A 12,905-nucleotide genomic window follows, 5' to 3' on the forward strand; every position below is an offset into this window, starting at 1 on the left:
GTCCTTTTGCAGGCATTTTGCTTGTCTTTCTTCCAAATACATGTGCCCAGGTGTACCAGCTGTGATGAGCACCTTACTTGCCAATATCAACGCTTACTATGCGCACACAACTGCCTCCACAAACGTGTCTGCTTCAGACCGCTTTGCAGCCTCCAATTTTGGGGTATGTTTGGTGATACAACTGGACTTCTCTAATTTGCCTGTGTTATTTCTGCCTTTCAATAAATAACTTGCTCTGTTTAAGGAACTTTTTATCTGTAAGAAGTTGGAAGTTGTAGAGTTCTTCTGGACTAGACAAAGCAGAGCATGGCTTATTGTCACCATCACACATTTCAGTTATTAATCTTATTAATCAATGCAACGCATTGTGATGTTTACTTTTCATGTTCAAATCACACTGGAGCACAGATGGTACGGACATGAGCAAATTGTATTAAATTCTGCGTGGTGATGCTGTTGATAAAATATATTGTGCAGTCTGATGGTTTCAGAAATTTGTTTTTAAAAACAGCAACTGCTTAAAGGCAAAAAACCCTAATGCACAAAACAGTGCATCTGTAGTGCTTCCTCCCTCTCTCCTGAGCTAGTTCTCTGATATCATGCTTCTTACTGAGAACATCGATTGGACAGTGATGATATATGATGCTTGTTGGTGTTTTTTGCCCAACAGAAAGAACGATTTGTTAAGCTACTGGACCAGCTTCATAATTCACTTCGGATCGATCTCTCCATGTACAGGGTAAGTGAGAATAAGCAGAATTTCTTCAGCTATGTTGATATGCAGTTGGGATTTTTCTCACATCTCTGAACTGTTGGTTAGTTGTGTCTTATTGACTTGTCATGACAAGCTTGTTGCTCAAATACACAATTTTGTTTTCCTCTTGGACAGAATTTAAACTAAGTTCTTTCTTCAATTATACCTTCCTCAAGGCTTCTGAAATAATCTAAGGATTATGAACTGTCCTTATCTCTGATACTCTCCCAGATACGTGAGCTGACTGAATTAATTTCTTTGAATTTTTCATATCAGCTATTTCAAGTATCTTCCACAAAGGGAAGACAAACTTGTTGTCACTCAGGAGATAGAAATCATTTAGGGGACCTGCAGCGTTGTTGTCATTTGTTTTAAGTCTGGCAGACTCTGCTCACTATCCCTAATCTGGATCTATAAGTTGAGTTTTCAGATTGATATTTCCAGCCACCACTTCACCACACTGGGGAAAGGATAGGTTTCAAGTGGTGGCATTGGTCTGTCAGGCTTCTTAACACTACTCCAGAGTCAACGTAGTTTTACAACAAGTTTGTGATTTGAATTTTTTTTCAATTCCTTGCTAGGTAATTTTAAGTAGTGACTGATTAATGGAAAAATTTCAATTTGGTGGCAAGTGTGAGCTTTGATTTTTGTTTATTTATTTAAAATTAGACTGAAAAGGGAAACATGAGTGGACTAATAAAAGAAGTGCATTAGTAAGATAAGCAAAAAGAAAAGGACAGAAAGGGCAAGGCATGAAAGAAGATAAAAGGAATTTGTGTAATGAGCTATTCTAAAATTACATTACTAGTAACAAAAAATGCAGAGAGATCACTGATCCACTGAGAGGCAAAGGGAAAATTAATAGGGCATGGCAACAGGAAGGTGTAGTGGTGATGCCTTTTCATTTGCTTGGTCTTCAAAAAAACTGCTTTCAGGTGGTTCATGAACTAAACTTTGGACAAACAAGTAAGAACCAGGAAGAATTTGTTCACTTCAAATGATTTAGATGTTTCCTAATTGGCTGTGCAATTAGACAGCAATTGGCAGAAGCAATCTGAGCTCTCTTAGTCATTATTTTAAGACCCCTACTGGTCTGGAAGGTATTGCATAAAGCTACAAACCTTCAAGAGAAAGTACAGCAATTTACAGTTTAAATTGCCCATATTAAGCCTTCCTCAGCATGCTGATTCAAGATTCAAGCTATTTGGAAACACTTAAAAGTAAACAATAAATAACCTATGAATTTCCACACTGGATTTGTCAAAAAGAAAGTGTTGAATCAGAATATTTTCTTCCCAGAGTGTAGTGCTAGACTTTGGATGTCATTCAACATTTTGTGTTTAAATCTTGATTTTGGTAAATACCCTGAGTGCCAGAAAGAGATGATGTATGGACAAATTAACTGTATAAGGAGAATTGTCTAGTAATAAGCATCTACAATAAACTGTAAGGAACATTAATTTTCTTGCACTGTTTTAATGAACTAAACAAATAATGTGTTACTGGGGCATATTTTCTGCACAACCTCGGGGAAAAAAAAAAAGTTTGAATATGTAAATATGAATATACTATGTTAATGAGGTTGCCTTTACTACTGCAACATAACCAGTCACATCTCTCCAAGTATAAGAACATGGAGAGCATGAACAGTGTTAAAGCTTGGGGAAGGAAAGAATGTAAATGTAGGAGAAAGCACAGTGCCTGAGGTCAGAAAGGGAGCAATCTATTGAAAGAAACAAGGCTTGGTGCAAGCAGAGTGTGCATGGTGCATGTATGTATGTCTGTAAATGTGTACATGCACACACATACATCATCTAGAAAGGACAATGAGACCTCTAATATCACCAGAACTCAAAGAGTGGAAGGAGAAAACAGTGGTTACAGACAGCAGAACGGTGGGGGTAATATGTAAAATAAGCGCTTCAGAGCAACAGAAGCGCATGTAGATGAGTGCTTGTCTTGGCAGATATAGGCAACTAAGTGGTTGTGATGTCTTCCTATAGTGAAAAATGTTCGCTTTCAGTTTTCAGTTGAATTTATTTCCCTGGAGAGGTTGCAAATATACCACAGTTCTTGGTGTTTCGGAAGAAAAGACAGACCAAATGATAAGTGCAGAAAGGGAAGGACCTCTGCAAGCAACCTCAGCAGTAGTTCTGGGGCTGACGGAGGCAAGGCCATTGCTCACTGCCTGCTCTTTCTGCCACCAAAGAGATATCTCTCCTACTGTAGAGGGTTGTCAGTGTCCTGGCATCCACAGACAATCATATGAGAAGCAATTTAATTAAGCAAACATATGAGCTCTTGCAGCAAAAAGGCCATATTTACTGAACATTGTTTTGACTGGTAAAAGCTTCTCAAGCAGGAAATGTTTCCAAGACACTTTCCTTATTTGGAACACGCTTGAAGCTTTGCATGGATCAGACTGTGCTTTCCAACAGGATTTCCGTTTCTTGTCAACAGAATAACTTCCCAGCCAGCAGCCGGGAACGGCTGCAGGACCTGAAGTCTACAGTGGATTTGCTGACGAGCATTACTTTTTTCAGGATGAAGGTAGTGTTATGTGTGGGGGTTGAAATGGAACCTCTGCAGCTCCTGCTGCAGGTCTTGTTTTCTAATTCTTAAACCATTTTTGACATGCTGTTGTGCTTTTGACACTTAAGGGCCTTGGCCACATAATAAAGATGCACGATACTTCATTCTGTTTTGCATAACAAAGATGAAAGCTGTTTTTTCCCTGGAGTTCTTGAGTTGTAAATTTGGCACATCATAATTTTGAAAAAAGTTGGAGGATGGGGGAAGAGAGAAGAAAGAAAGGGAAATGTCTTCAGAAAAATAACTTGCTTCTGTTAATAGTATTATGAAGCTTTTCCTTAACTGTCTACAGCATTTATTGGTCACAATTGTTTCTCCACTATCTTTTATCAAATAAATATTTTTGAAAGTATTTCTTGCAGGGTAAGATACTGAAATCGTATAGTATCTCCCAGTACAAGTTTGTGAAAGATGTTCTGTATGTTAATGTGCCACTTCTTTAGCAGCGTGCAATGAGATGATTTTCAACTTTTGACTTCTGTTTCTAAGCTTTGTTTTAACTACTGTAGTGGGTTAGCATGTCTCATAGTAGTTTGTGTTCTTTCAGAGACAAACCACGTTTCTTATGTGAGCTATTTGAGTAAGTGCTAATAATTCTAATCTTAAGCTCTTTGGTAAATAGCGTTTCAAAACTTTCAAAACAAACTTTTGGTTCAGACTCAGTCCTACATTGAGAGTTCAGTTTGTAGAAATACTCTGAAAAGCTTAGAGGTAGTGACAGTCTCAAAATTGTCTCAGAGTATAGTTTTATTCACAAGGTGATGCCTCTTGCAGTTTTAAAGTAACCCTGTGGTGTTTTTCTGCTGCAATAGGGCAAAGTGTATCAGCTGGCATGTTAGGTAGGATTATGGCATAATTAAAATGTAGTAATGCCAGTGGTTGAAGATGCCCTTAAAGTACTATATTTAAAAGCATACAAGTGTTGTTCTTCAGCAAGACTTTCCAGATTAGATGTATTTTCCTCTCATAATTGTTACATGTTCATTGGTTAAAAAGATTGTTCTGTGGCTTTATAGCAAAATCCTGTAAGTTTAGTAGAAATTGTGTTGACTTTGTTCAGATAGTACACATTAAGCAATGTGATTTATTTATTCAGAATAATCTTCTTTGACATGTCAAAATCTCTCCTATGCTCCAAATGATCCTGCATGGGCATAAGTGCTGTCACTCCTGTTTTGAACCAGCAGAGGCAAACCAAAGAGACAGTGCAGAGTTGTTCATTGATTCTTTCAGGTCACAGACAGTGCAAGTCAGTGCAAGTAGGTTTGCTGCTTCCTGGGTAGTTCCCAGACTGGTGACATGTTCTTTCCCAGTTCTATTTATGAACGGTATCTTGACTCTTTTTGTTGTCTGTGTGCAGGTTCAGGAGCTTCAGAGTCCACCCCGAGCCAGCCAGGTAGTGAAGGACTGTGTAAAAGCTTGCCTCAACTCCACATATGAGTACATTTTCAACAACTGTCATGAACTGTACAGTCGCGAGTACCAGACAGATCCTGTGAGTAGCTAATAAGCAGGCAAAAATGCTTACCTAAGATAATCATGCAAATACTAATTTATATAAAAAGCCAACATAAACAAAATTGTGACTTATCTTTTGAATGCATTGAACTCGTAATCAATTAATGAGCACTAACAAGTAAGTGGAAGATGATAAATTATGTTATACTAATTACACTACAATTTGTTTTCCCAGTCTCAGCATCTTTATTTCTTGTTTTGAATAGAAGGTTTGATGCAACCTTGAGTGAGCAAACTGATCAAGAAGACTGTTTTTTACGTGGATAAACCTCAAACAGTGAAGTTTTATACTGTTCTCAGTCACCTGGTATTCTGCTCTGGCCTCAGGATATATCTGTAGACATAGTTTTCAAATCTGTAAGAGCAGTGCTGGCCTCTCTGTGGTAATAAATATAGAATATTTCAACATGAATATAGTCATCAACCCAGGTATTTAAAATGAAAGTATTTAGAACAAGCTTAGAGAAAATGATGTCTCAGCAGGTCTTTGGGAACCTGACTTGCTATTGCCATGGTAAATGACAAAAGGGAGATAACCTAGAATTAAGGCCACTGGTAAGCAACATGGTTTGGCATGTTACTGTGTTTTCTATTAGACGAAGCAAGTTGCCAGCGGACATAAATAACTTTAAACTCTTCAATAAAAGATGCTCATAAGTAGTTACTGTTGGGGTTTGTAAGGAGAAAGGTGATCTGCATTTGTCCGCTTCTTCTTTACCCTTTAAATTGACATCAATCTTCCAATGACTTCCTTCACAGAACAAAAATCAAGATCTTCCTCCTGAGGAACAGGGTCCCAGTATCAGGAACTTGGATTTCTGGCCCAAACTCATCACTTTGATAGTTTCCATCATAGAGGAGGACAAGAATTCTTATACCCCAGTACTGAATCAGTAAGAATCTTCCATGTCCTTTATGCCTAATTCTTGTCTCTCTGTGTGCTCTGGTTTATGTTATACTGCTTTCTGTCTTTCTGTCATTGTGTATTTATAGAACTACTTATCTTGTCTGTCTGTCTTTCTGTCTTATTTGTCTCTGTCTATATAAATAACTTTTTCTGATTGCGATGGAAGAGTTTCAAAAGGTTCAGTTACGATGGCGTTCGAACACAAACACCCTGATTATTACAATCCTGAACTCAGGGAGGCACCTGAAAATGGGGTGAGAGTTCTTTTGTTGTTGTTATTTTTTTTTTTCCCTAGATGCACATTAATGCAGACAACGGTGCCATGGTGATAGTACCTTACTTTGTTACTTAGGAACATGGTGTTCTGTGCAGCACTAGGACATTGCATTGGGTGGGGCTGGCACACAGAAACTGTTCTGTTTATCTGTTGGATGGTTCTTCAACAATCCAACAGGACAGAGATGAAAGTTTCTGACAAAGTATTATGCACAGAAGGTTAGATACACCTAAATATCCTCAGTTTAACATGGGAAGGATACCTGATTACTGTGCATAGTAATCACATAGTGCATAGAGATCACATTCCCAAAATTACTGCAAATGTCTGTTCTGAGAGAGACATCCAGAGTTGGGCTTCTTGACTTGAAAGAAACCTGAACAGCAGCGTTATTTTCAGACTGTTTCACCTTTGTGGTGCAGTTGAGACCATGATCTCTAAAATCCAACTGGTGATTTGTCTGAGTGAAGGAAAAGTCTGTTGAGATTTTCAGCTTGTGGTTTAGTCCAGATCTGAATATAGAAGAACTCTGTTTGAAGATGTGTTAAAGCCTTTCTCAAATGTCCCCTCAGGTTTCCTCAGGAGCTTGCTGTTGGTAAGATCAGTGCAGAAGTGATGTGGAGTCTTTTTGCCCAGGATATGAAATATGCCATGGAAGGTAAGACAGTTTCTAATGGGTGCCAGCTGACTTGCTATTGCCTTCCTGTTCCTTTTGGAGCAAAGATTTCTATTGTTTTGGTTTTGGACAACTGCTTTATGGCTGAGAATTTAAACTGAACACTGCATGAAAAACTGCACGGTCTCCACACCCATGTGTCAGGCTCTGTTGCAAGCTGTTTATTGTCATCTCAACTGCTTTGAAATCAGAATTTCATTTTGACCTGAGGATATGGTGGCTATGATCAGCAGCTGGTTATTTCTGCAGTGTACAATGATAGAAAGGCCTGAAGAAGTATCTGGACTCTATCTTGTATAGTCTGTCTGTGCTCCTGGTGAAAATGTGCTGCTAGAACAATTCCCCCTGCAGACAATCCCCGTTTTGAACAAATCTTTGTGTAATTCTGTCACACGCACATTAAAAGAGGAATTTTACTGTTTCTGAACAAGCACAGAGCACACAACAAACTCCCAGAAAGAAATTCTACCACTTGCAGTACTGTTCTAATGACTTATTACAATTTTTGAACTTGCTTTTGACCTCTAAATCAGTTCACAAAGTGCTAACTCTGGGCTTGATATACAGCAGACTGCAGATCTGATATGCAGATATGAATAGTTCTCTTTCTTTTGTTGGGAGCTTTTGATACATGCCTGTATATACCCCACAGTCTCTTCCTTTTGTGAGATTGTGTTGATGTATGAGCAGATATTAGAAAGAAGGGACAAAGACCATCTGCATCAAGCTGTCTATTCTGTAATGTCTGTCACTGCTGGCACAAGCATTAGAGATTGGACAATTAAGATTGTTTCATGTTCACTTTCACTAGAAACTGTTTCTGAAAACTCTTTAGGCCTCCTTTTCCATTTTGCTCTTATTTACCCTATAGCACTCACCCTCAGGAATTCATAATGCATTTTGCTCTTCTACACATTGAAGATGTCCTGTCTTCCTCCTTTACCGGTAACATTGAGAACTGTAATTCTCTAGACCTGCTGACTGCTTTTCCTAAGATTGCCTTTCCCTGTTGCATTCAAAATGCAACTGCAAAAGATTACTGATTGCATGTGTGGATCTGACTGAATTTTTTCTCTTTTGAATGACTCTATTTGATTGCCAGCATCCAGGCTAATTCCAAAGGATGATGGTTAGATTTGCTGTCTTCAGCTCATCTCTGTCATTTTTTCAGTTTGAGTCACTAATATCTCTACCAGTTTAACTACACCTAGTATGTTACAGTCCTGTATTTACTAGCTTGAGGAGTAATCCCTGGGTGAAGATGTGGTGTGCTCTGAAATCTGCATCAGGTGTTTGACAAAAAGCATATCGGTTTTCTGAGATAGGTGCACATGAACCCAGAGTGTAATACATGCTCCTAACTTTCTTCATGGTGTTTTCCCTTGTGTTCTGTTCCTAAGTTCTGGATAACATGAGCTCATTCACCTCACCAAGTGGTAAGTTCATGCTTCTTGGTAGAGTATTTAGTTGTGAGTAGGCAAAGACTTTCAGCACTTAGGATTTTAGCTCTCTGGATGTAGTTGCTAACATTAGTGTTAGTGTCCTTTGGTTTTATGCCAGTGATTCACAGGTCAGCAAAGAAGAGTCAGAGAACTGTATGCTGCTGATGCTGAAATGGAGGGTATGTGCTGCCTAAGAGACTTTCCCCCATGGGTGACAGTTAAGCATTTGTCTCCCATCTGGAGCTCACCCCCTGTGTACTGAGCAGTCTGTGTGGGGTAGTGTGTAAATGCTGTTGTACAGAAGAAATGCATGGCACCACCCTGTGCTGTTGGTGGGCAGAATGCTGTAAAAAGGAACAGGACGACCTGTAGTTAGATGCAGGCCATAGCTGAGTTAGTGCTGTTGGTTTTTTTTTTTTTTTTTTTCTTTTTTTCTTTTTTTCTTTTTTTTCCCCTGTAGGTTTCTATCACTAAATCTGTAGCCTTGTGGGAAGAGCATCAGCTTTCAGCAAGCAGAGTGTGGGAGATTTCTATAATGCACTGCTTAGGGGCTTCAGAAGCAGAAGTCTTGCTAATTTAGGGATACTGCAGCATGCCCCCTTTGGGTACCTTCTGAAATCTATGATTGGTAATGTACAAAAGATTCAAGTCATAAGAGAAAAACCTGTTTTCTATTTAAAAGATGTTCTGGAACCAGTAGCACCAGTCACAGCAGCAGCATGTTAGTGTGCTGGAAGGCATTTGCACCGTAGTCCTACTTTTTGCCTTCATCTCTCTTAAGGAGTCTCAGATACTGTGACACAGGATCTACCAGGTCTGTTTTTAGTTACCCAAAACTAGTGACAGTTCAGGGCACTGTAAAGAGCAGACCTGGCCCTTTCATCCTCACTAGTAAGGGCAGTACAGAAAGCACAATTCCTCAAGAGGGATTCTATTCTTCCTCTACTGGGAAGATATTAAATGACAGTAATAGAAAATTGACAGTGTTTCATCTTATTTTGGGCACGTTGGCATTAGAAGAGGTGTAAGTTGGAAGCATCTCTGATATGAAGAGAGAATGAGTAGACTTGGCAGGCAGAATTGCAATAAATCGTTCAGCTGCAATCTCAGTTGTAATGAGGGGAGGTGGTTCAAATGCGCACACAGATGCTATCTGTCTGATGTTAGCACTTCAGCAGACTTGGGACCTATCAGAGTTTCTTTGCAGGAATTCATGATTACATATTAGAAATTAACAGAAGGAAAACAAGTTGATGATTAAGAAAAACATCCACAGAGGGAAGTCCTTTCTCTGCCTCAAAAATAGTTCTGGGCATCATACTGGAGACTGTGCTGCAAAGAAGCAGTTCCCAATTAATACCTTAGTAGCATGGCCTCCGTGACCTTAAAAGCTCTCCTCCGGAGGAAACTGCAGATGAAATCTGCTGAGGGAATGAGAGAGGTCTTTCTGTGGTCCGCTAGGATAGAACACAGCAATAGCTGCAAAATATCTGTGCAGTGTTCCACCGTTGCTGCTGCTAAGCTCTTTAAAAGCCAGCAGGTTAGAGAGCAGAGAAGAAATGCTAGGAGTGATGACTCATGTGCTCTTCACTTTACTTCTAAAATGTGTTTCAAACCAAGGATCTGAAATACAAGTTTATTTGGGTAAAAGATGTAATTTTACGATATATATCTCTGACTGACATTTCCGTGTTGCCTTCAAGTGCTTAAATTTATCCCTTTGCAAAGAGAGATCAAAACCATAGGCAGGATCCATTGATGAAAACAGATGATACGAGCTGTTGGGAATGAGTGAGTTTGAGGCTGTGTCATTGTTCTTTGTGCACCTTTGCGTTTGAGTTGTTATAGCTCACTTTTGTCTTTTCTGTCACAAGCCCCACCCTTCTTTCGCATACGTAAAGTTCTCTTTTATGGTGGTAAGAGTTTTATTTTATTTTACCTTTCTGTGTCATTGTTCCCTGCTGCCAGCCCTCACCTTCAGTGCATAGATGGCTAAGTAGCAGTCCTTGGGTTTATGCTTCTGTGGTTGCTTTGCATCTTGCTTTTCTACAGCTTAGCAGCGTTTGGAATGTCCTACCTCAGAAAATAGGCGTATCAGGAAAAAGCTCAAATTAATTGCTTCTAGTGCACTTCTCAGTTTTGGTGAAACAGGCGTGATTTGTGTCCTTCTTACCTTCTTTTTTACCTACAGCCTTTATGTTTCAACCCCAGTTGCCGCCGTTGTGTGCACGCAGTTACATATGCACGGTCATGCTTTGACAGCTAGCATCTTGGCTAGAAAAATTTCAGAAAAGTCACTGATAGTCATCTTGACTTGTTATGTGAGCAATGTGAAAAGCAGAGGGCTCAAAGTCTTCCTAACAGCTTTTGACTAAATGCAGAGAACGTGTCACAGTAAATCTGTGGTTTTGGCCTGATTGGATAAAGCTGTGTACCCACCCTTGTGCACCTTGGTGGTGTGATTCATACTTCAACCACAAATGCTGCTGGCTTCTGTCTAAATGGCACTTTGGAAGGTGGTAGTTCCCTTGTGGGTGCATTGGGATTGACTTAGAGGAAACCAGACCCTGTCACAAAGTGCAGCCAGCCTAAGTCAGACCTTCCCTCTGCGGGAGCAGCTCTGTCTCCATGAGGGAACAGCACCTGCTCCTATCAAAGTTCATGAAGTTATAATTGTCCATTGATTTCTTCACCCTTGCAGGGAGTCAAGCGGGTACAGTTTTTGCTCTGTTTGTTTCCTGTTATAGAACTGCAAGGTGAGCTTAGCATTTTCTTCTGCAGTTGCTCATGAGGGAAATCAGTGCTTCTGACACTAAGTGAAGGATGTTCTTCCTTAATGATCAAGAAAGATGTTAGACTTGTTAAGGAAAAACTTGCATACTTTTCTCATTCCAGTAAAAGCAAATTCACTGTGGAGAGTAACGGATCACAATATCTGTGAAGCAGTAGCACATCTAAAATTATTTGTCTATCAAACCATCTCCCCGGGGCTTATGTATCTCAGGCACATTTTAATTTCTTTAAAACAAAGGCTGGGTTTCTTTTTTCTTTTTTCTTTTCTTTTCTTTTTTTTTTTTTTTTTTTTTTGAGATTGCATCTTTGTGGATCTGCTGAAAGTGAATTAGAAGAATTAGAAGGAAATCTGCATTATGCTGTTAAAGGGGTAGACAACTCACTGGAGTATTCCACTGCTTTGGGAATTGACAAAGCTTGTGGAATAATTATGCATGAGAATTTCTTTGGTTTTTGTATTTTCAGTTGGATAATTCATAATTTATTTGGCCTTTCTTCTTGTGCACAGAGGCTTCAAAAGAAATGTAGAAGATTTTTGAATGTTTTGGTGTAGTTGCAGAAATTCACATTTTTGTGAAAATAAATGATGTTTAAGATGAGCTTGCCTCTCCAGTAACTGCTTAGGGAGCTGTACCGTGTTACATCATGAAGGCATAACTTCTGCTGGTAATTGTCTTTAGCATGCATTGCTCACATGAGCATATTCCTGGTACCAAAGTGCCAGATTTAAGCCATTTGAACTTAAGAGAGAGACCTGCACTTTTTAACGCAGTTAGATCCTGTTTACACATTATCAGCAGTGATGCCCTTCAAGAGTTATGCACCTACATAAAGATCTGCTAAGCTGCCTGTAAGTACGTGGGGGATGGCTTGGAAGAAAGCATGGGGGTGCTTTTGGGAGAACTTAACAAATAGGATAAAAATGGGACTTGTGGGTTGATCAGAGGTAGGAGTCAACAGCTGAAAGATGGTAGTGTGAATATAGGCTGTGAAGGTCCTTGAGGGCAAAGATGTGGAGCTTGTGTTTCTTGAGAGAGAGAATGGTGAACGGTGATCCAAGGAAATGATGTCTGTGAAATACAAGCCTGAATATGGCAAGCACTTTGGCAGTTTGAGAGATGAGTTGAATTGTGGAAGTATGTGTGTTACACAGGGAGGGACTGCATTGTCCAGGCATAATGTATGTACAAGGACCTAGGGAAGCCTGGCAAGAGGAAGAAGCTCAGCTCAGGTAGATAGATGTATATGGGTTGCTTCAGTGGGTTGCACTCAGAAGGGCAGTACATGTTAGAAAGCAGTTCTCTTTTGAAAGAGTCATGAACTTCTCCAGGCTGAGATCAGATAATCTTCCAGCTCTGGTGTAGCTTCTCTTGTGCTAAAGACCTAGGAGTGGTGGCTGACTTGCTTACCTGCCATACACATGGTGATGAGACCTTTCAGGCACAATCCTCAGCATGTGCAGACAGTTCATGTACTCCTTTGGGTTGTGCAGACGGCATTCAAATGCATTTGTTGGAAAGGAACTTGTATGTGGAGGGGTAAAGTTAAATAATAATAGCTAATTGAGACCATCCTGGTGGTGAGGAGTTGTCTGTACAAGCCCTCAAGGAGATGCAGGGCAATGAAATAACATGCTGTTACTGCTTTCTCTCATACCAGAGAATAATTTATGGCCATACTGTGGGCATGAAATGGAGTATTTTGGGGTACGTTTAGCATAGGAAAGAAAAAGACCTTTCCTACAACATTCCTTGCACCACCGGAAATTCAGCTATAGATAAAGCCGGTCAGATTGGCTCTAATCACCACTGACTCCACGTCTACTGCTTCTCAGTGTCGTAATGCAGGTTAGATGGATGCAGGAGAGGATTTCAGTGTTTTAGTGAAAATACTTGAGAGGACTTGTGTAGAATTTCACATCTTGTCTGGACTTCCTTGTGATTGAT

General features: G+C 39.8%; 1 protein-coding gene across 7 annotated transcripts in view; it reads left to right on the forward strand.

The window, feature by feature from the left end:
- Positions 1-12,905, forward strand: part of LOC104914788 (protein unc-13 homolog B) — a 205,114-nt gene that overhangs the window by 149,555 nt on the left and 42,654 nt on the right. For all 7 annotated transcript variants that reach the window (XM_085214534.1, XM_085214535.1, XM_085214533.1 and 4 more), the window contains 6 exons: positions 13-163; positions 671-739; positions 3,215-3,304; positions 4,707-4,841; positions 5,624-5,757; positions 6,621-6,706. In XM_085214534.1, coding sequence (XP_085070660.1) covers positions 13-163; positions 671-739; positions 3,215-3,304; positions 4,707-4,841; positions 5,624-5,757; positions 6,621-6,706 — 665 coding nt within the window. The remainder of the gene's footprint in view (positions 1-12; positions 164-670; positions 740-3,214; positions 3,305-4,706; positions 4,842-5,623; positions 5,758-6,620; positions 6,707-12,905) is intronic.

The sequence above is a fragment of the Meleagris gallopavo genome, chromosome Z, assembly GCF_905368555.1.
Source record: "Meleagris gallopavo chromosome Z, MGAL_WU_HG_1.1, whole genome shotgun sequence".
Lineage (NCBI taxonomy): Eukaryota > Metazoa > Chordata > Aves > Galliformes > Phasianidae > Meleagris > Meleagris gallopavo.